A 23,996-nucleotide genomic window follows, 5' to 3' on the forward strand; every position below is an offset into this window, starting at 1 on the left:
AGTTATATAACTTCTCAGACCCCCACCCCAGGTAAACAAGGTTATAAACTAAAAAGCCGATGCCAATCTAAACTGAGGGAAATTTCCTCATCAACAATAAAATCACAGGTATGGACTCCATCTCCTTTTTTCTCCCCCTAAAAACCCTGGTTCAATCATATATGCATTACTTTGTATCATAGATTATTTTCCCCCAAAGACAAATACATGTTTTCATAATTAGACCATGTGTCTCTATCAAAAAATACCAAACTAAATAGTTCTAATATAAATTCTATTTGTAGTCACAACTACAGATTTCTCCTTACAAGGTCTGACTAATTTTATATAGTATTGTACATATTTTAGGATTTGGGGAATCATCACAATCAATTACTTAATAAACATTTATTAAGCACTAACTATGTGCCAGGCACTGTGCCTAGCACTGAGGATAAAAAAAAAAAATGACAAAATGCCATCCCTGTCCTAAAAGAGTTTACAGTCTAATGGAGGAAGACAACATATAAACAAACAACATACAAAGAGAACTATACAAAAGATAAATAGAAAATAATTAACAGATGGAAGGGACTGGAATTAAGGAAGATTGGGAAAGGCTTCCTGTAAAAGGTGAGATTTTAGTTGGTATTCTTAAAGGAATCAAATCTGCAGGTGATGCAAAGTGCAAAGACTCAAAATGCAAAGAGGGTTTTAGTAGATTGAAACTTATGATGATTTAAACCCAAGAAGTAGCAAAAGGAAAAAAAGATACCAAGCACGAGTGAAAGAAAATGAGGTGAGATGGTCATGTAACAAGCATAAAGGATAAATAGCCTGGGTGTCATACTGGTCAATCAACTAGCATCAAGTGCCTACTAGATAGCAGGCACTATGCTAAGCAATGAGGGTACAAAGGCAAAAAACAAAACCTGCTCTCAAAAGTTCATAGTCTAATGGGGAAGATAATAATAATGTTGATAACAATGAAATATTAAAAAGACCCAAGGAAAGGCCTCCAAGTTCCTCAATGAAGGATACAAATGCAAAGTACAAGAGCATTAGAGGAAGCCATATTCATGGAATCAGCACATTTTTCCCCCTATATATCACTAGATTACTTTGTAATGCATTTTAGGTCACTTTATCAAGAAGGACATCATTTTACTGTGAGATATAGGGCTGAAAGTCTTACTTGGGGGTTGTGACACTGAAAGAAATTAAGACCATAAAGGATCTGATTTCATCAGAAGAAAAGTACTGCAAAAGCATAAGCTGTGATGAGCCAAGTATTCGTATCTCACTATCCCTGCTGCCATATCATGTTTATTACTATATCCTCATCCCTGCCAAAACTAGCAACTACTACAATCTCGGGGTTTGCTAAATGACAACAGAGAAATCAAAAGAAACTTACTGTTTGTCTTCAGGTTTAATAACAGATGGATCTGTCAGATTTTCTCCAACACCTCCAAAAAAAGATACAAAATACATTAGCTAAATGAGGCTTTTCATTTTTACCAAAAATTCTTCAAAATAAAATATAATAAAATTGGCTTATTGCTTAGCTTTTGATCAGAAAGTGGAAAGAGAGCTAGAGTCGGAGTCAGGAAGACTGGAGACATTCACCACCCCTGTGAGCCTGTGCAAGTCATTTTTAACCTGGAGACCTTGGTTTCTTCATTAGTAAAATGGGTATAACAGAATTTTTCTCAAAGCATAGTTATGTGACTCAACTGGGGTAATATCTGTAGAGTACTACACAGCTTGATATGCCATATAAACTTCAGCCATGATTATTTTCCTTCCAAATACATATGCCCCACTCCCAATAAATGAAAACAAAATAAACTACTATGACAAATTTGCAAAGGAGGTGAGGGAGGTGAACCTGGATTTTAATTTTGCCTGTCACTATGTGACTTGGGCAAGTCACTTAATCTCACTGAGCTACCCTTTCCTCATGTGAAAATGGAAGGGTTGCACTAGATAGCATCAAAGGTCTTATCTAACCCTAGAACTATGATGGCTAACTCCCCTCATGCTACATCAACACCACACACACACACACACACACACACACACACACACACACACACACATACACACACACTTAAACACCAGAAGGAACTCGTTTTCACTTACTGAATAAGTAACATGTAGTGTTTATGAACCGGGAGAAGAGATCATATATGGGCACTACCTATAGATACGATTCAGGTAAAGATCTAGCCTTAATCACAATAGGGAAAAACAATCATCCTGCTAGTGTAAAACCGGCGAGATGTTATTTTAAGTAAAATAATGCCTTGAGTTCACGTGACAAATGGGAATGGGGCATTTCTGTAAAGTTTAAATGTTCACAAGACCATAGATCAAGGGCTGGTAGAACCTATCTAACTCAACTCTGCTATTTTTCCAATGAGGAAACTAAACCTGGGAGAAACGAAGTGATTTGCCCAAGATCACATAAGTAGCAGAGGTGGGATTTGAATCTAGGTCTTCTGACACTCTTTCTACCATACTGCTTAGAATCTAATACTGAGAAGGCTTCATCCTGTGTAGGGTAATTATATAACCTCTGGCATAATTCATAGAGTTCTGCTAATACCTTACTTGTGGTAGGAACTTTCTTATTCTAAAAGTGAACAACTTTACAATAGAAAGAATTAGTAAAAAACAAGATGGACTTTTTTTTTTCCCCACATAAAGCTGGGTTTCTCTATTTTATAGGGAATCCAATCCTGTTGTCTGCTTTTTGAAAAAAAACTCATTTTTGCTATATTCCATATTTTAAAGTATATTAAGACATTTTTCAAATCTGGCCTCAGCTACTTCCTAGCTATGTGACCTTGGGAAAGTCACTTAACCCCAATTGCCTAGCTTTTACCATTCTTCTGCCCTAGAACTGATACGTGTATCAATTCTAAGACAGGAGGTAACGGTTTTTTGTTTTGTTTCATTTTGTTTAATAAATAAAAGCATTTGGAGATTTTTTTAAAATACCCTGGAGGAAATCTGTACTTAAAGGAACAGTCTAGCTTAGAAATAAAAGGCTAAGTGCAGTTGATGTCTCACTTTACCTACTGATTTGGAAAACTGGGAATGGGTATCAGGGAGAAGAATCTTAAGTATTCAGGAAAGGCAGAGATGCCTAGGTTTCCCTCTTCAGATCAGTTCTTCTTGAACGGGCAAAAAAGACCCAGAGAAGTTGATTGACTTGTCTAGGGTCACAGAGGAATTGGAGAGGGCTCGACAGCCTTGATGCTCTACCCTTTTCAATTTAGTTTTGAGAGTAAAAAAGAGAATTCAAGAGAAGCTCTGGAATTCTGAGGAATAAATAACAAAACATTCAGACAGATGGGGTACAAGTACCATGATAATTGACAGTTGAGACTGCCACACGGAACTTACTCCAGCTTTCACCTAAGAAAGCCAAGCCAATCCAGCGAGCATTTATTAAGCACTTAGTATATGCCAGCTACTGTCCCAGGTGCTGAACATCTGCAGCTTCCGGTATGTTTGGGCTCCTGGGAATGTAGGGCCAAATACTTCAATGTGACTTGTGAGTCAGTTGTCAGTCTAGATGGGAAGTGTGCCAGTACTTAAATCAGATTTAGCTAACTGAGTGAGATCATGTTTAGGAAATTAAAAGCATATTAAAAGCAGGTTATTGCTTGTTTAAAATCTCACTCATTCTTCTTTCTGTATTCTGTCACAGTTATATGGCTCATTAAAAAGAGATTATTTTCTTATAGCCTACAAAATTATACACTTTTTACTTTAGCTCGTGAGAAAGAATATGTCAAGTGCTTTGCAAACCTTAAAGTAGTCTATAAATGCCCACTTTTATTAATATTATTACTATCTAGAAAGTTCCAAATTGAAGGACAATACAACTTGGTGAAAAAAGTGCCACCTAGTGGCAATTCCTTCCAATTGTAGACAAATAGCCCAAAGAGCTAGCTACCCCAGCTTCTCAGAGGTTGCTATCAAGCAGGTCAAATTTATTTTGAGAATCAGTGGCCCACTGGGTTCAAATCCCATTTTAATCAGAAAAATACTAGCTGTGTGATCTTGGGCAACCTGCCCTCTCCGGATCTTGGTTTCCGTCTGTTCCTCTGAGCTGAGTTTGGCAGTGGGTAAAATCAGAGATTGTCAGTTTAATTAGAGAAGAGCAGAATGAGATATGTTCTCTAGTCTGAGCCCCTCATTTTACAGATGAAGAAACTGAGGGCCAGAGAATTTAAGTAAACTAGCCTAAAGTCACAGAGGCACTAAATGCTAGAGCCATAATTCAAGCCCAAGTCTCCTTCCTCCAGATTCAGTGCATTTTCCCCAATGCTACACTAATAATATTTATACAAAAATAAATGACTGTGGCAGCTAGGAGATGCAGTGCATTGCTGGGCCTGGAATCAGGAAGATTCACCTTGCAGATTTCAAATCCAACCTCAGGCACTTGAGCAAGTCACTTAACCTTGTTTGCCTCTGTTTTCTCATAAAATGAGCTGGAGAAGGAAATGGCAAACCATTCCAGTATCTTTGCCAAGAAAAAAACTACTCATAACTCTAAAAGCAAACTATGAAGTTGAATGACTCTCACTGATAGAAAATGAATTCCTTGATGGCAAGGGCTATTTCATGATCCTTTTTTCTGCATAACCACAGCAATATAATTGTACAAGACCTGCCATATACTTTTATATACTACTGTGTATATTTTTAGGAATCAGGGATCACCATGATGCTTAACTAGTTGTGAGACCCTGGTCAAGTCACTTCACCCTGTTTACCTCAGTTTCCTCATCTCTAAAATGAACTGGAGAAGGAAATGGCAAACCACTCTAGTAACTTTGCCAAGAAAATACCAAATGGGATCACAAGGAGGCAGACACAACTAAAACAACTGTTCAACAATAAAATAGAAACGACATCCTAAATATAGGACAAAATAAAATCACAAATTGGGAATGTCTTCTAAGCAACTTATTCTAGGATTACTTATGGTTGAGTAAGCATCATTAGGCTAGTGTCATCATTGTGGTCCAACATAGAAACAAAGATGTCACCACATAGGTAAACTTTATTTCAGCATATTGGTTCTGCCTTTATCCTTCATAAGATCATAAATCTGAAGCAAGAATGTTCCTCAAGGGTCATCTAGTCCAATTCATTCCTCCCTCTCCTGTTACATATAAGAAAACTGAGGCCCAGTGAGGTTCAGATTTATGAAAGTTGGATGGCTTAGCTAGAGCTGGATGAGACCTTAGAGGCATCCTATTTCCACCCCTTCATTTTACAGAGGAGAAACCTGAGGCCCAGGGAAGCTCAGTAACTTCCTAAGGTCACAAAGGAGTTGTAACAGAGCCAGGTTTTAAATCCAACTCCTCTTCTTCCAAATGTAGAACTCTTTCACCTACACAACTCCGCATATAAATATTTGCAGGTCATAGGGAAAAAAAAAAGATTGCTATTAAGATTATTCATAACTCTAAAAGCAAACTATGAAGAAGAATGAATCTCACTGATAGAATGCAAACTCCTTGAATAGCAGGAGCTATTTCATGATTTCTTTTTCTTTTTATCCACAGCACATAATTGTACATGACCTGCCACATAGCAAGATCAGAAGAAATGCTTTTCAACTAAGAGATAGTCTGGTAAAAGGAATAAAGTGCTGAGTTTGGAATCGGGAAGTTCTGGGTTCAAATCTCCCTCAGACTCGCCCTGTGGCTGCTCCTGTGGCTCAGTTTCCTTATATGTAGAGCTGAGGAGGGGTCGGATTTGATGACTTCCAAGATCCCTTCCAGATCTAAATCTATGATCTATGAGAGAACAACATGGAGCACATTCCCAAGGGAACCTAAGCCATGAATTCTAAACGTGATTACCATACACTGTCTTCAATAAATCTGTCTGGGCTAAATTTCTCCTACTGTTTAAAAGGAAAAAAAAGAAAAAACTCCACTGACCTATTCTGAAGAGTGCTGTGTGAGAGAACAAATTAATAACCACAAAGTACTTTGAAAATAAAATGAGCTATATAAATGCTAAGTACTAGTGTTATTTGAAATGCAATTGTTTTAATTCCCATTTCAGAGCATGCTAAGCTTCTGATGTTGGATCACAAGTGTAATCGGAATGATTCAGGCCCTCATTTATTTGATTTTTAAATGCAAAAAGGCTGGAAACGGCAGGATATTTCAATCAGGATGGAGTCAAGGCAACAGATCATTAACTTTGGTAAGCTAGTCCTTGTGGATTCCAGCTTCCCACAGTTGGGCATGATTGTACAATATCTGACTGGCATTGCTACTTGTACAAGAAGGCAGAAGATGAAACTGTCCTTTCTTTTATATCATCTCTCCTACTCCCTTAGCAAAGCAGTGGGCATCCCTTACTCCATCAACGTACCCCACACCAAAATAACTAGAAAACTCTACTGCTTTCCAGTGGATATGATCTTCCAGCAGCACAGGCACACCTTGGAACATCAGCCTGGGCCAAGTCTTCTAATGACTTCAAAGCTACTCTCCAAAGACTTAATGTGATTTAGCACATAGTAGATCCTTTATAAAGGCTAACTTTTCTTAATCAGCACATTGATGTGACAACAGGTCAACCCCATTGGAGCTAGCTTTGCATACAACTAGAAAAAAAAAACAATATCCCAAGACCATTTTAAGTATTTTTATTGATCTGAAAAATAATTAGTAAGTCTTCACTTGCCCTCATTTATCTAGTTTGAAAGATATATAGATTCCTCCACATATTAATTAATTCCTTACCAGCAAATCAAAAATTTTAAATGGGCATCTCTTTTTCATGTTTATCTCTGATGTTATGTTTAACTGTTACACTGAAGGTGGATGTTTTGACAATTTATTTGGGGTGACCTAGTTTTGTTCTGTTTTTTTTTTTTCATTTCTATAACTGACATAGTTGTCCTATAAAAGAAAAGCTTCTTTTTTTTTTGAAGTTAGTTCTCTTTTTTCTTAATACTATCATCATAGCATTTGTTGTTTTAAAGTCACTTTGGATTACTAAGAGACATGGAATCCCCAAACAGAAACAGTATTAAACAAAAAACTATTCAAGTGGAATATAAAACACACTGGAGTCATCATTAATTCCTTAAAGTTTGGTTTTGTTTTGCTTCTTGGAGGTTGTTTCTTTTATTTCTTTCTTCTTTCATTTTTTTTTTTTTTGGTTCTGACCAACTCCACCCCAAACACAAAGTATGAACATTCAAATACAGATGAAAATCATTAACCTCTCAAATTTGAGCTATGCAACAGATGCCTTGGGCATTAGTGTTTGGGAGCTTGATAGATCAAATACTCATTTAAAATTTGAATTGGCTTCCCTGTTTTAACTTCATTTATATTACTTTTGGGGGCTTTATACTGTTTTTGAGGCTAGAAGGTATATTTCTCATTAACAAGAGAACTTTCAATAAATATAATTACACATGTTATGGATTATGAGGCTATATATCTGTTGGCACAATACTCAGTGGTAAGATTTTCTAAGTCTTCTCAAGCACTGTCAATAATGAATTGTTGTCTAATGCTAGCTCTCCCTGACCAACAGGCCCCTAATAATATTCACTATTGAAACCAGGACTGTAGGAAGCTAGGGAGAGCCATAAGTGAGCAAACATCTCTAGAGACTGCAATATGATTAGGATACTTCAAAAGAGTACACCATGGTCATTCCCTGAATATATGGAAAATCTGAAGATATATTATTTTGAGAAAAGCAATTCTTCCATGGAAAAGTGTACTATAGTGGGAATATTTCAAGTCTGAGATCAGAGGACCTGGATTTAAATCTCAACATAGCTAATTATAATGTATGTGACCTATTAAACAAGTCCTTTCCTTTCCCTGTCTCTCTATGTCTGTGTATTTCTCTCTCCCTCTTCCATCCCTCTTTCTGTCATCTATAAAATGAGAAAGTTGATCCCTAGTCAATCAATCAACAAGTATTTATTTTCTACCTATCGCCAATATGTCTTTGGGCAAGTAATTTCTTTTCTCTGTGTGTCTCTGTTTCTCTCTCTCTCTTCTATAAAATGAGAGGTTTGTAGTAAATGATCTCCAATCAATCAACAAGTACTTAATAAGTGTCAATTTATTACCAATGTGACTTGGGCAAGTCACTTCCCCTCTCTTTGTCTCTTTCTAGATAGGGCTCCATTTCCTCAGAGGGGTTGGTCTAGGATATACCTAACTAAGCAAGTAATTAGCAGGTATTTTTTTAAGTGCAAAGCATTATGATTTATGTTGGCAACAAAAGTACGAAAAATGGAACAATCCCTACTCACGAGAAACTTACACTCTAAACATCCCTTCTAGCTTCAAAACCATGACTAGATGAAGCTGTGATGTTAAAATGCATGAGTGTCCTATTATAATCAGATTATTCTCTTTCATGAGCAGTTGAGAAAATGCAAAAGTAAACAAAAAGAAAAACAATGAATTGCAAAGTTGGCAATCTCAAAATCCTGAAAATATCTCCTCTAAACTTCTACTGTACTTTTTTCCCAATTATGAAAATGACAGTGATGAGGCCATAAAGTTGGAAAGCTTTAGATCGAAATCATGCTTCATGCAGCACAAAACTGTAAATGTCATGAAATGCAAATAAGTTAAGCATCAGTAGAAACAGTATTGGATCTGAGGTTAGAAGACTTGAGATTCCTATCTCAGTTCTGCCATTTACAATCTGTGAGACTTTAGGCAAGTCATTTAGCATTCCTGAGTCTCTTTTCTCCTGGTAAAATAAGGAGTTTGGAGCAGATGACCTCTAAGTCTCCTTTTGGCTATAAATCTATACTATGACAAAGTGATGGAACCTACATAAGTGGGAAGACATAGCATCCAAAGGAGAGGTGATCATCCCACTAGGCTCAGGTTATATCATTTGTAGAATATTGTATTCAGTTCTGGGAGCCCAATTTTAGAAAAGTACAGGGCCAACATGAAGCATATCCCCAGGAGAGATACCAGGATGGTAAAGAACTTTGGAAACCATACTATATGAAATTAAAGTTGAAGTCAGTTGAAGAAGCTAAGGAATTATCCTAGAGAAGGAGGTTAAGAAAGGCATAATTGTTGCCTCTAAATAGCTGGAGGGTTTTCATATATACAAGGTTTTGATTTATTTGTCTTGGTCCCAGAGGACAGAAGTACCGGCTATGAAGGTAGTTCTCAATTCCACGTGAGAAAAAATCTTCCTAACAATTAGGGCTATTAAAAAGTGCAATGGACCACGTTGGTGGTAAGCTACAAAACACTGGGGATTTTCAAGCAAGAGTTTGATAACTTTGTCAGGAGTGTAGTAAATGGAATTCTTCAAGTAGGGTTTGGATAAATTGAGTTCTATCTAAGGTACCCGTAACAATCTTTGATATTCTAAGGCTTCAGTAAAACAACATCAAAATACTCGATAACATTTTTCTTTAGATCACTAGAAAGTTTCTAAAGCCTGCATATAAACCTTCAATATATATAATTCATTATATAGACATATATATATATGTATGTATGTACACACACACACACACACACACACACACATATATCAGAGGTTTTTTTTTTTTTGTTAGCTCTAAAGGTGTGGTTAACCCCTACCCAAAATAGAAAAGGAAGGAAGGAATGAATGGAAGGAAGGAAGGAAGGAAGGAAGGAAGGAAGGAAGGAAGGAAGGAAGGAAGGAAGGAAGGAGAAATAATATAAGTTTCTGGAGGGCAAGATGTATTTCATTCTTGTCTTTAATCTCCAGTTCTTAGAACACTGACTTTTTTGTGGGGTTGGGAGGGGAGGACATAATTAGGAATTTTAGATATGATGTTTACTGAATGAAATGAAATGACAGAGAAAGAAAGAGATAAAGACAGAGAAAGGAGTCTAGCATAAAAAAGATAATTTGTTGTGAAATGGATTTTTTTAAAAGTACACAATGTCAGAGGTTGTTACCATTAAAACCCCATAACAATGGCAACAATCACAAAAAAGACCTGGACTATTTTTTTGTTGGGGGGGTGGAGGGGTGGGGAATTGTTTATCACAGCTGCAAAAAGATAGGGATCAGAGCTTCACTTTCTAGAAACATTCCTGAGGAGTCTCAGCAGAGACCATTCTGTCAATCACCTTGCAAATCGAGAACAAGTAGCTCTCCTCGGGTATATTCATAGGTCCAGTGAGAAAAAGCCAACATCAGCTCCTCCAAAGTGTTGCTGGGAGAGATTTCATCTCCATTGTTGTTGTTGAACTTGCGGAATTCACCAGTCATGTATTTCTCTATGGTCAACCACTGATTGGCAGAATGGCAATATATTAAAAAGACATCCAGGAACCTGTTAGGGAGGGAAAAGATGATGACCATCAAGGGGCAACAAAAGCCAAAAAAAAAGGGGCCTTCTCCCTATACCCCATGATTTAATACAAGATTGTTAAGAGGGTAGAACATAACCTTAAAAAGATAGCTGTCATACCCAGAAGAGCTAAAAATGAGAGCAGGGGCATTTTCTGAAGTTATAGCTCCTTTTCACTTTGAAGAAACCTCCAATTCTTTATAAGTACTATCCCCAACATTACATTTCGTGCTCTAAAAGTTCCTTGTAAAAGTAGTAATAAAACTTTACAGTTAAGTCTTCAGTACCAAATTATGATCAGTCTTATTAAATGAATACAGATGTGTAGGAACCCTCAAATGAAATAATAAAAAATAGTGTTGTGAATTCTTACAAAGCTCCTTTTTTTAACATGGTAATGGGAAAGTTACTCTTATAGCCAGAAAACTTTTCTTTCAGAGTTTTATCTGGATAATATTGATACTTGTGAGCCTACTTCCCAGATATCAAATACTGACCAAGACACCTTTCCTGCACAACTTCTCTTGTTCCTTCAGGTACCAGCTGGCAACTTTTGTAAAAAAGTATAATCAAGGAAGGCAAGTTACCACTACAACTTCCAACTCAGGTGCAGTCCCATAATCCTTGACTTTTAAAATGTCAGTGGTGGCAGATTCTGGAACAGCATCTGCATGGCAAAACCAGACTACACTAATGACAATTTTTAATATTGAATGTCATAAGACTAGAACTAAAGTGACCTCTGAAGCCATTTAGTACAACTTCTTAATTTTAAAACTAAGGAAACTGAGGCCCAAAATGGTTAAAAAACTTAAAAGTGTCACAGAGAAAGGAAGAATTAGAATCAAGATTTGAACTGTGACTCTAGACAGGGTTCTTTCCCCTACATTATTCTGATTTACATTGGAAAGAAATATATATATATGTATACATTTTATACATATACATATGTATGTATGTATAGCCATACTAGGAACAAACCTAAAAATGTGGGATAGTATGACATTTACCCCAAAATCTAAGTATTTCTATTGATGAATGCTTCTGGTTTATGTAAAATAAGTACAAGACTGAGAAGATCCTGTTTGGTCTTACAGATCTAACTGTGGAGGTTTTCTTACCTTGGTGTATAAGGAATGGTATGTGGCTTCACTTGGTTGAAGGTATAGATCAGCTTTTGAGCAGCTCTTTGTTGTTGGATTTCCTAAAAAATGGGATACATTTATAAAGATTGGCTTAGCAAGAATGCTGAAAAGGAAATATCTTCCTGATGGACAATAATCGTTGTTAAATATATTCATTAGAACATTAGGTGATATTTCTTAAATATTGATATAACTGATATTTGTTAAGAGAGCTTTCCCTTAAATGTTTGCTTTCAGACAACCAAAGTTTTATTTTGTTTTGTTTTTTAACTTCACAATGAAGAAAATCAAGCTGGCCACACTTTTCATTGGAAATGATAGCACTAGCTCAGGAAAGGTCTACCATTCTATCCCCTAAGCAGTCCACATCCAATATAGGATCCCATATGTAGTCTTGAAAAGGACCTTACAGACCATCTACTTCAATCCTGATATTTTCTAGAGGAGGAAAATGAGGCAATGAGAGATTAAGTAATTTTCCCAAGATTTATTCAGGCAATAAGTGACAGTGGTAGGATATGAACTCAAGGCTGCAGATACCAAGGCTAGTGCTCTTCCCACTATAGCATACCACCTCTCAAAACCCAGACTTACCCTGAGACATAGATGTAGTACAGTATGTTCTCGGAATATCTTGTGCCAGGTCTGCACCACCTCAGGGAGAAAGGACTTAACAATGAAAACTTGCCCTGGCTTGATCACATCATCTTCAGACCACGTGCTGACTACTTTCATGGCTTTCCGGAGTCCTCCATCCATCTCTTCCCGGGATAAGACCTGGATTATTGCCGCTGTTCCACGTTGGGACCAGGAGGACATGCTTTTATCAAGGCTCAAAGGAGAACTCTCTTCTAGCTTGTAGATGGTCACTTCTTCTCCAGCTACAGACAGAGGGAGCAGGGAGATGGAGGTGAGACATCAAAGAATTTGTCTAGTATTACTAGAGTTTAAAAGAAGACTCAATCAGTCCAATGGTAGTAAAATATTACTGTATATCAAATTTATCCCAGTGAAATCATAACTTATAATTGGAGTTTTGCTTAAGGAAACACTGTCCTCAGAAAAGCTTCTAGATCTTGCCATTTCTCATTCAAAAGATCCTCAGTAAAAATAAAGAAACAAAAAATTGACAAATACACCAGAGGATAAAAACATCTGGACTATTCTGCAAAGTCAAATGTCATCTAGAGTACTGTAAGGCAAAAAAGAAAAAAAAATTGTAGTGCTAAGATAGATTCATCTCTTTCAAAATAAAAAGGAAATCCTTCTAAGAGAAGCATGGTCATTTGGTTAGAGAATACTATATTATAAGGCAAGAGTTGAAAGTTCAGGACTTTACAGGGATCAAATAATTCCAGAGAGCTGATGATGAAATGAAACACGCCATCTTCTGCCAGAAAGGTGATGGACTCAATATTCAGAATGAGACACACAATTTTGGACATGATCAGTGAGGGAAGTTTTGCTTGAGTATACATTTTGCTTGAGTTTCAAATATTTTATTTCTTTTTTCCTTCTTAAGGGTGTAGGAAGAGAGAAAACAAATGCTTGTTAATTAAAAAAAATTTTTTAGCCCTTGAAGAAAATAACTTTCACAGTCAACAACCACAATTCTAACTGCAGCCAGCCAGTTATCTCTACAGAAGACACAAAGATCATTAGTGACCTGGGCTCAGAATAATATATCACAAAACAACTAAAACAATTCAAGTGCTTGTCCTAACAACACTAATTCAGCAGCATGGTACAATAGATATATTAATATCCCACACTTAAAAACAATTGAAACATCAAGAAACACTGTACTTGACACCATTTTTGTTACCCTTTCATCAAGGAAAATTACATGTGACAGTAAGACACAGTGATGTTTTCATACAAAAATAGGCCAGAAGTAAAGTCTAACATGGCAAATAGGAAAGAAGCAAGGAAGGAAGGAAGGAAGGAAGGAAGGAAGGAAAGAAGGAAGGAAGGAAGGAAGGCATTCCTGGATGACTTATAATGATAAAGAGTCTTTAGAATAATAAAGACTAAAGAATATTTATTTTAGAACAAATAAAGACTAAAGGTGCTGAAAATATTTTTATTCTCATTTTCAGTTGGGATATCAGAATTCCAGATTTCTTGTACTTAAGTAGTAAAAGAGAGTTTTAATTATTCTAATACTAGATTACGATGTAAATTGAGTTATTTAACTGAATATGGAGAAAATTAATTGTTTTGGGATAGTTCATTGTTAAAGTTGAGTGTTTCCTAAAAGAAAAAAATAAATGGTACAAGTGACATCTGATCATTTGGCATTTCATCTTATGATTCTATCCTACCCCTTGAGTTTAAAAGAAATTAAACCAATCCTCCATTATTTGTATAAAGAACTGTTCCACCTCACATCCCTCTCAAATGTGTTTTGGATCATAGAAGTGACCTTGTGTTCTTGAGGATTCTACTGAAAGAATGCAAACACTGATCCATTCAACCAAGTTAAAAAGCCTTAAGAGTACAAGGCCAAACAACAAATTAATTATCATAGGGCCATGGGATCAGAGAAATAGAGATAGAAGAGACCTCTTTAGAGGCCATGTAATTAAAACTACTTATTTTTATACATAAGGAAAATAAGACACAAAGACTTGCCCAATGTCACACAGGTAGTAAGCAAAAGAGGAAGGATTTAAACCCATGTTCTCTAAATCCAGAGCTAATTCAGCTTCCCTCATACTATACTGACTCTGTCAGCCAAAGAAAAGCCTAGAAAAGGTGGAGATCTTCACTACTCCAATATGTCAATGGATCTCTGATCTCATCAATATGAGTATTGCTCAATATATTTCCCATTCATGCTTTCCTGTTGTCCATATCCTCATATAAATTTGCCATGAGGTCTACCCAATAATGTGCTGGAAAATTTCTCAGGATATTATGTGTATAATAATGGAGCACATGGATTGACCACCAGTTACTTATAACAATAATATAGTAGTAGTATTAGTAAACTATAGTTTATAATGCTTTAAGGTTTAAAAAGTGCTTCAAAAATATTATTTGATCCTCACAACAACCCTAGGAGATAGGTGCTATTATCCCCATTTTACATTCGAGAAAACTAAAGCAAATATAGATTAAAAGATTTGCCCAGGGGGCAGCTGGGTAGCTCAGTGGATTGAGAGTCAGACCTAGAGATGGGAGGTCCTGGGTTCAAACCTGGCCTCAGACCCTTCCCAGCTGTGTGACCCTGGGCAAGTCACTTGACCCCCATTGCCTACCCTTACCGCTCTTCCACCTAGGAGCCAATACACAGTATTGACTCCAAGACGGAAGGTAAGGGTTTAAAAAAAAAAAAAAAGATTTGTCTAGGGTCACATAGCTAGTGAGTGAGGCAGAATTAGAATTCACGTCTTCCTGACCCCAAGAAAACATTGCTGAATACACTATACTATCTAGCTGCTTCTTAACATGTGACCAGCCCATCTTTCTTTCTAGTCATACTGAAAAAGCTCCTGTCTCTTCTTTCTTAATTCTGGACACCAATGATTTTCCTTAAAATCAATATCATGAGCCAGTAAGCCATGTCATGTAGATGGTGCTGCTGTTTAACAGAAAAATATTAAATCTATTTTCATGGGTGTTTGTTTTTGTCTTAAAGCAGCAATGCTCAGTTAGAAGAGGAGAGATAATGGACATGTGATTTCATTGGTAAAGGGAATTCCAAGATGAGAAAAAGCCTTTTATCACTGCATGTCAGTATGTGCTCTGCAACTTATGGTCTTATAGAATTGACTTAGAATACACAAAGGTTAAGTGATTTGACCAGGGTAACACTATATAACTATAGTTATATAGTTATAACACTACATATGTATGAGTGTGTTTATATTATATTTATATATATATACACACACACACACATATATATATGAGAAAGAAATTATTGGAACCCAGGTTTTCCCAGTATCATTTTTCTACCTATTATACTTCTTTTACTTAATTACTATCTTAAAAAGACTAAGATTTATAAAATTTGCTGGGAAAAAAATCCTTTGTATGAATAGTAATAGAATGCTTTGCAGGAAAATTATGAAAAAGATAGTTTCAGAGAAACTTGGGAAGACTTCTTTAGACAAACATAGAATGAAGTAAACAGAACCTGAACAATAATTTATATAAAAACAATATTATAAAGATAAGCAAGTCTCAAAGACCTAAGAATTCTCATCAGTGCAACGACCAACTACAATTCCAAAGGACCAAGGATGAGGCACACGACCCCATTTCCTAGCAGAAAGATAATAGATTCCAGGTGCAGATTGAGACATAATTTTTGGATGTGGCCAGTGCAAGAATGTGTTTTTCTTGACCTTGCATATTTGTTTAAAAGATTTTGATTTTTCATTCTCTCCAATGGCAGGGTAGGGGGTTTTGATTAATTGCAGAAATATGATTAAATTTTAAAGGAATAAAAAAGAACTTGATAGATACAGTATAGATACTCAGAACTCAAGGGTAACACTTTCTATCTGGAAAAAGTTCTATCTAAAAAATGTCAGCACTTCTTTAAATTTTCAGTCTTAATTTTTAGAGATCCATAAACTAAGGAATAACTAATCAAGTGGTAGAGTTTGAATCAAATATGGAAATAGTATTGTGCTGGAAAACATAAGTGTCAGACTAGGTTCACAATACTTCCAAGGGCAACCCTGAATCAGATTAAATTGCACTAGGAAATATTTAATGAAATAATTTAAGACAAAATAAAGCATTAAAAAATGTTAATGTGTAGTTTTCTATAAGTTTAATATGTGGTTTTCTAAGTCAATATGCAGCTCACAGGAATCCTTATGTACGTCCCCTGTTTCTACTTGAATTTTACACTAATATATAAGAAACATATGTAAGAGCCACAAGAATATATATATGGAATAATACTGCTATTTTATTATAATTATATAATAATATTGCTATAAGATATAATATTGTTGAGAAAAATAGGGAAAGGCTTATATGAACTGATGCAAACTGAAGCAACTAGATGCAAAAAATAATAAATCTAATAGCTACAACAATGTAAACAGAAAGAACAACAAAAACCAGTACTGAATGTTAAGAAATTATAAGGGCCAACCTTTGATCCCAAAAAAGAGAGGAAAAGATATGGCTACTTGCTCCTTTACAAACCTGGGGTGGGGGAGGCGGGTCAACAAGCCTAGTACATTATATATGACATGAGATTTTTTTTTTAATGTGTTGATTAGATTTGTTGAACTTTTTCTCCCCTTTTCTTTCTTTTTAAAAGTTTTTGTTACAAGGAATTGCTCTCTGGGAAGAAAGGGGAGGGAGAAGGGGAAAAAAGAAGAAATATTTGTTAAAGTCTCGAAACAATTTTTAAATAAATAAGCAGGAAAGAATATTAGAGCTTCATATAAAAGCTAGTCCAAACAAATTCTTTAAGAGATCTATTAAAGAGAGATGTTCAGCTCTGAACATGTTTAGCCATGGATCAGAATGTATAGGGAAGAAAAGGAAAAGAATTGGGGAAGGTGATGGGGAAAATACAAAATAGACCCAAGCATTTATACAAATGCAATCTCTACTCTTTGAAATGCTGCTATTCATTCATGCTGTTAATGTGAGATGGAATCTCTATATTTTATACTTTGGATGACACTAAGAAGAAGACAACCTAACAAAATTACCCAGGATCATAAGCAAAAAGCTGGCTGCCAGCTAATGAATATTTTCAGCCACAGTATTTCAGAAAGACTGTTTCCTCAAGGTTTAAACAGATTGAGATTTTCATCAACTAGGAGAGTAACCATACTGAAAAAATCAAGGTCCTTTAAAGTATTCAAATATAAGTATACCATATTCAATAAATGCTTAATGATAAATAATTGAATTACTCATAAGGATATTCCCACAGGTCCCTAGAGATCAAATGCCTAGAGAAGTTAAGGCAATATTAACAAAATATTAGCAAAAACCATTTTAGAGCCAAAAAGAAGAATAAGTGTCTAATAGCTATGAAAGGATAGTAATGCAAGTTTAGCCTCATGCAGACAGTGTAGATTTTACTGACAGGATTAATGAAGTTTGAGGACAGTGGGTGTAAACAGTCTGCAGCATGTTCCTAATGGTGTCTTATGCAAAATCAATATAGTAAAAGACATCTTCAAGGATGTGTGTGGCAATAAAAAGAGAAGGGCAGCTTTTGTGAGGCATAATGGAGATCCCTGAGTGTTACAGCTTGAAATATTCAAAGAAGCAGATAAAGGCCTTCCATTACTATGGTTGATGCTTAATTGAGGATATGGACAAGAATTACACAAAAGGATACAGCATGGATGATTTGATCTGCATGATTAAAGGGAATGCCCAAATTTATAAAATCTTGGATCTGGAGGAATATCCAAGCAACAGCCCATCCTACCTTGTTAATCTCTTTGTGCCTTCTACTAGCAAAGTCTCAGTAGCCTTGGCTAATGAGGGTTTGTTTTCCTCTTGTATACCAGCCTTTAAAACCAACATTTCTTTTCTGAGCTAAGAGCAATTAGTGGGCATGAAAGAAAACAAACAAATAAAAAACAATACACGAAGCATTTCTCTCACAGTTCTGATGGCTTTCACCATGTTGACATTGATCGCTTTTCTCTGTGTTTATTAAGCATGGTTGGTTTGTTCTTTTCTCTCCAACTTACTTCCAAGCCTTGAATCATGGAGTGCCAGGTGCAGAATTACTGCACCCCATCCCAACCGCTGCTTACTCCCTACAGGCCTACCACAGGCTCCTAGAGCTAGACCAGAGATGCCTGGCCTGACAAGTTAACAGTTTTTATTTGTTTGGTTTTGGGGGTTGCTTTTTTTTTTCTTTCTTTTTTTTTTTGTCATCAAGCTATTCATCTGATGAAGTGGCAAACCAACTCACAGTGAAATGAATCCAAAATGGCTTCTTGCTAGGTTTGCTTCATTGCTCTGTTGAGTTCACAGAATTTCTCAAAACATCAAAAAATAATGATAGTTACGCAACTTACCAAACTGTTGTATCGGGGTAAATGGTATGGTCTGAGAAAGCCTCATTAAATTGTTCCTTTCAACAGCTGCCAAAAAGAAAAAAAAAGAAAATTTAACTCTATTTAGCATGCATCATCAGACCAGTTTAATAGGAAGCTGTCTCCAAACCAATATCTATTCAAGTAATGCTAATGTCATATTTTCCATCTCTACCTAAAATCAGTACTATTATCTTAAGAACAAATACCTTTATCCAAAAAGATATTATTGAATTAGGAAGAGATTATGAGAAATTATGTAACAAGACCTAAAGCAGGTATGATATTTCTCCTCTACCCAAACCATAAACCCAGTGCACACACGGCATCTCATTAGCACCTATTTCAATCAATGGTGTTACTACTTTGGTTGTCTTTTTTTTCTTTAAAGCAAATCTGATGTACTACGTAGACTCTGAGGACATCTGCTGTTAGGATCTGCACACTTCACTTTCTTTTACAGAGGGAACCCAAAACTACAGTTTTAATTACAGACAGTCTGCATTTTCGTATTAAGTCCAGAAGAGTGTTAGAGTCTATTGATGTCTAAATGAGTTATGTTATTCCTCTGCAGAGTTTTTCTAATTTTACAGCCACAGACCAAGCACTAGATTGCTACTGGACTTATGTAATCAGTGTTAATACTCTAAACTAAGAACCAAATAAGCTGGGATCCACCAAAATACAGTCAAATGGAATTAGCAGCAGAATGATTCACTAAAGTGGAGGGATCAGTCTACCTCGTAGTCCTATGACTATCCAAAGGTATTTAATGAATAAAATACCAAAAGAGCCTCATTCTATAGCAACGAATCTCTGAAAACAATATTATAATAAATTCCAAACATAGGTACGGTTTTATCACTCAGCCTTGATGAGCTGTTTTCCTAGAGCAATGACAAAATCAAAACCAAACACTGTATCGATTCTAATGGCCAGCCTTGGTCCCAAAGAAGAGATATGCAAGGCTAGAGAACTAAAGTCCGTGCAACACTGTGTATAGGGTCAGATTGGATTGAAAGCTGGAAAGACAAAGACTTATATGAAGTGACGTAAAGCGAAGTGAGCAGAATCAGAAGAATGTTCACAATAATGTATGATGATCAAACTGTGAACGATTTAACTGTTATCAACAAGGCAAGGATCCAGGACCTTGATGAAAAAGGCTATCCACAACCATAAGAGGAACAGAGTCCAAATGCAGATTGAAACATATCATTCCTCACTCTGTTCCTTCCACCAATTTTTCTCTAGGGTAAGTAACATGTGTCTTATTTCACGACATGATAAAAAGGGAATTATGTATTATGTGATAATATATGTACAAACTATATCATACCTGCCTTCTTAGGGAGGGAGGGAGGAGAGATAAAGGGGAGTGCTCGAAGGGAGGGGGAAAAATTTAAAGAATGAGACAGATTTTTGGACGTAGCTAATTTGAGAATTTGTTTCTCTTGGATAAGCATATTTATTATAATTTATTACATATTTATAACAAATCATATGTATTATTATTATATTATATGCAAAAAGAATAAGAATAAATGGCAACTCAAAAAATTTGGTTGATATATCATTCATTTAGAGCAGTGATTCCCAAAGTGGGCACCACCGCCCCCTGGTGGGTGCTGCAGTGATCCAGGGTGAGGTGGTGATGGCCACAGGTGCATTTATTTTTCCTATTAATTGCTATTAAAAAAATTTTTTTTAAATTAATTTCCAGGGGGCTAAGTAATATTTTTTTCTGGAAAGGGGGCAGTAGGCCAAAAAAATTTGAGAACCACTGATTTAGATGAACTGCCTTTTTCCTCTTTTTTTTTATTATTTTATCCCTTCGCAAGCTACCTTGAATTTACCTACTTTGAATTTATTCTATATATACATGAATACTTGTTTCCTCCAGTTGGATATACTTCCAACTAGGTAGTTTTGTTCACTGTATTCGTATCCCAGTGACCAGCATCTGGCACATGGTAGCCACTTAAATACTTGTTGGTTTGATTGAACTAAATGAAGGAGGAAGCGAGAGGCTGTGTAATATAAGAGAGTATTAAGCTTGTGGGCAGCTACATATCACAGTGGATAGAGTGCCAGGCCTCGAATCAGGAAGACTCATCTTCCTGAATTCAAAACTGGCCTTAAACACTTACTAGCTGTGTGACCCTGAGCAAGTCAATTAATCCTGTTTGCCTGAGCTGGAGAAGAAAATGGCAAACCACTTCCATATACATCTACTAAGAAAACACAAGTGTGATTACAGAGTCAGTGTGGCAGTATTCTTCACTGATCTCTGAGCTTTCAGGACTACCCTTTTCAGCTAGCCGTGAGCCCATACTGGTCCAGGAGCCTCAGCTCCTTCTGCAGACAGCAGACACTTTGTTTAACCCACTCTTCAAGCTAGTACTCCATTCATTTTGGAGTACCTACTAAATGCCTAACAGTTACTTCCTAAGAAACTAATTTAGGTCCTTCTTCTACCTCCAATGAAGATGACACCATGTACTTGGGTCTTAGGTTGGTTGTCTTTGGTTATGCAATGGATTAAATTTTAAAATCATCTTTCATTTTTCTTTATTTAGACAAATATATTTCTAGAATTAGCCAAAACCTAAAGAAAATTGGATAAAAATGTCTTATCCTATAACAAAGCACAAGGTCTTTTTAGTAGAATGAACATAATCGGAATCTGGAAGATGTAAACAGAATTTGTAAAATCTAATGGAAATCACCAATTGGCAAGTTCCAAATACAAAATCCCCAAGTTTTAGCCCACGTGGCATATATGCAATGAGGCATAATTGTAGATCCAAAGCTTGACTTGAAGGAAGACTTGAGTTCAAATCCTAAAGCTATCTGTGAGACCCTGTGCAATTCACCTGACCCCTCTGTCTTTGTTTTGTCATCTATAAGAGGGGGATGATGTAATCGTGTCCATTTTATAGTCATTGACCCAATGAGATAATATAAAGTACTTACAAACCTTACAGCACTGCATAAACTCAGCTACTTTATGAAGACCTTTCTCACCTGAATAATGATGGTGCAGATCGTGAGTAGTTTTTAAACAGGCCGAGGTCTCTGAAATTAGAGAAGATTGGCATTTTAATTACTTGACTGGTGATAAATACTTAGGAATATATTGCTTTTGAAGTTATTATTGAATAGATTCATCAAAAGAGCTTCTCAGTATTTGGAAAAGATTGCTAATATTCTTTAAACATATTATTGTGAATGCTACCCTGACAGCTTCCAATCATCAATGTAATATTTCCAAACATATTTATATGGGGAATTGAAGAAAGACAAGCAATATAGCCTCAGAGATGTATTTTCTCTGAGCCAATTACAGCTCTGGGTGGTAAAAGGCACTCGGCTGCCCATCACATTTCACAATACTCCCCAAGCCCAATTCTCTTGGCTCCCTACAAAGGAATGGTACTCACATAACCGCATTATTACCAGCAAGTTATTGGCAGGCTACTTCACTGACCTAGAATAGGTGCAAAAACTAGCACCTAAGGAGGTAAACACTTAAGATGGGGACAGAGAGTGGGGTAAAAGAACTCAGCTAAATTTGTCTGGCTTCAGAAGCGCAGGGAACAGTGTCACCAAAGTACCTTCTAGTCTGACTGGACCACTTCTAACTGCTTGAGTCCAATGTTGGAAGTTATTGAGGCAAAATATAAAATAAGGTGATTCTGACGCCTACCAGCTATGTGCCTGGAGGCAAGGTTATTTAACCTCCTGGCCCTCTGGCTTCCTTCATTTTTAAAAAGGCGACAATAATTCTTATAGTATCAAATGTGTTTCAGGGAAAGTGCATTATAAACCTTAAAAAACTACATCGAGGGACAGCTAGGTGGTGCAGTGGATAGAGCACCAGACCCTGGAGTCAGGAAGACTCATCTTAATAAATTCAAATCCAACCTCAGACACTTACTGGCTGTATGACCCTGGGTAAGTTATTTTATTTTACCCTGTTTGCCTCAGTTCTCCATCTCCAAAATGAGCTGGAGAAGAAATGGCAAGCCACTCCAGTACCTTTGCCAAGAAAACCCCAAAATGGTTCAAGAAGTGGCTTACCCATGATCACACAGCTATTAAGTGTCTGAGGTCAGATTTAAACTCAGGAAAATGAGTCTTCCTGACCCCAGGTCCAGTATTCTATTCACTCTACCATCTAATTGCCCACATAAGCTTGACCAAAACTCAGAAGCTCCAGGGTAAAAAAAAACAAAATAAAACACTAAAAATCCCTACAATACTACTTTAAAGTCTCCAGGCTTTTCCTCACTACAAACCTTTGATGCAGATATCATTTGTATTATTATTCTCAATTTACAAATAAGGAAACTGATATTGGGAGAAGTAACCCAGCCAGAAACATCTCAAGTCAGGAAGTAAGTCCAGTTTCTGTTGACTCCAAGTAACACCAAAATTCTTTCTCCTACACCAAGTCACTTTTCATCATCACACTAATACTTCACAACCAAAAGACCAACAACAGAATGGTCCTAATTCCAAGGAATCTTGGGGTCACTGTTACTTGCTAAAGAGAAGCAATACAAACTCTTTTCTGGCCTTCCTTGAAAGGGAAATGGTATCAAGTAAAAGGATTCTTCTTTCCTTTGGTTACATCTACTAGGAATGATGATTACTTTGAGGAATTTGAGAGGGAAGAGCAATAGTACTATCATGAGACAGTGAGAAGGAACATTCTAGACAAAGTGGACTTCCTGCTTTGCATTATGGAACATGTGTAAAGGAAGACCTGGAGCAAGAAGTTGAAGAATATTTGCTAAATTGGTGAAATAAGCTTTGTGACTATATCTACACATACAAAGTTAAGTAAAGAAGCAGTATCCAGGTACCAAGTCCCCACCTTGCCACTTCCATCCATAAAATACTTTTTCTCTTTTAGAATGACTACTAAAGATCATTAAAATAAAAATAAATTTGAAAAGACTTACTGTCAATTCCTTCTAAACTTCTTGACCTGTTTCAAAAGAAAGTAATTTAGATAATGTTTTTAACACTTTCATTAATTAAAAATAGTAGCAAACAAAATAATAACAGTCGCAATAAAAGCTATGTATTCAATATTCAGCTACAACATAAAATAATGTCTAAATCTTCTGAAGTCAAATACCATTTGGAAGTGAAAAAGAACTTTAAAAACATAAATAATATACAGTCTCACAGTCACTTTCTTAGATCAAAGCCCCCAGAAATGTACTGTGACCCTCAGGAATACCAAAAAACAAACTTGTATTTGGTCATTGGAAAAGAACTTCGGAAAATTTAGTTCTAGACACAAAATCACTGATCAACAATAGAATGATATAAAGAATAGAATCTATGGGCAAGAATTACTGAGTAATAAAAGGTTTATTAGTTACACAGTTAGTGTATTTCTTTAAGAGCTGAGGGCACCCTAGTGCACAG

At 36.2% G+C, this 23,996-nt stretch overlaps 1 protein-coding gene across 1 annotated transcript in view; it reads right to left on the reverse strand.

The window, feature by feature from the left end:
- Nucleotides 1-23,996, reverse strand: part of TRPM6 (transient receptor potential cation channel subfamily M member 6) — a 173,585-nt gene that overhangs the window by 7,845 nt on the left and 141,744 nt on the right. Inside the window, exons 31-37 of the mRNA XM_044678581.1 lie at nucleotides 23,522-23,547; nucleotides 21,579-21,629; nucleotides 18,534-18,599; nucleotides 12,103-12,389; nucleotides 11,485-11,567; nucleotides 10,140-10,345; nucleotides 1,397-1,448 (exon numbers count right to left, since the gene is read on the reverse strand). Coding sequence (XP_044534516.1) covers nucleotides 1,397-1,448; nucleotides 10,140-10,345; nucleotides 11,485-11,567; nucleotides 12,103-12,389; nucleotides 18,534-18,599; nucleotides 21,579-21,629; nucleotides 23,522-23,547 — 771 coding nt within the window. The remainder of the gene's footprint in view (nucleotides 1-1,396; nucleotides 1,449-10,139; nucleotides 10,346-11,484; nucleotides 11,568-12,102; nucleotides 12,390-18,533; nucleotides 18,600-21,578; nucleotides 21,630-23,521; nucleotides 23,548-23,996) is intronic.

Source organism: Gracilinanus agilis, chromosome 1 (assembly GCF_016433145.1).
Source record: "Gracilinanus agilis isolate LMUSP501 chromosome 1, AgileGrace, whole genome shotgun sequence".
NCBI lineage: Eukaryota > Metazoa > Chordata > Mammalia > Didelphimorphia > Didelphidae > Gracilinanus > Gracilinanus agilis.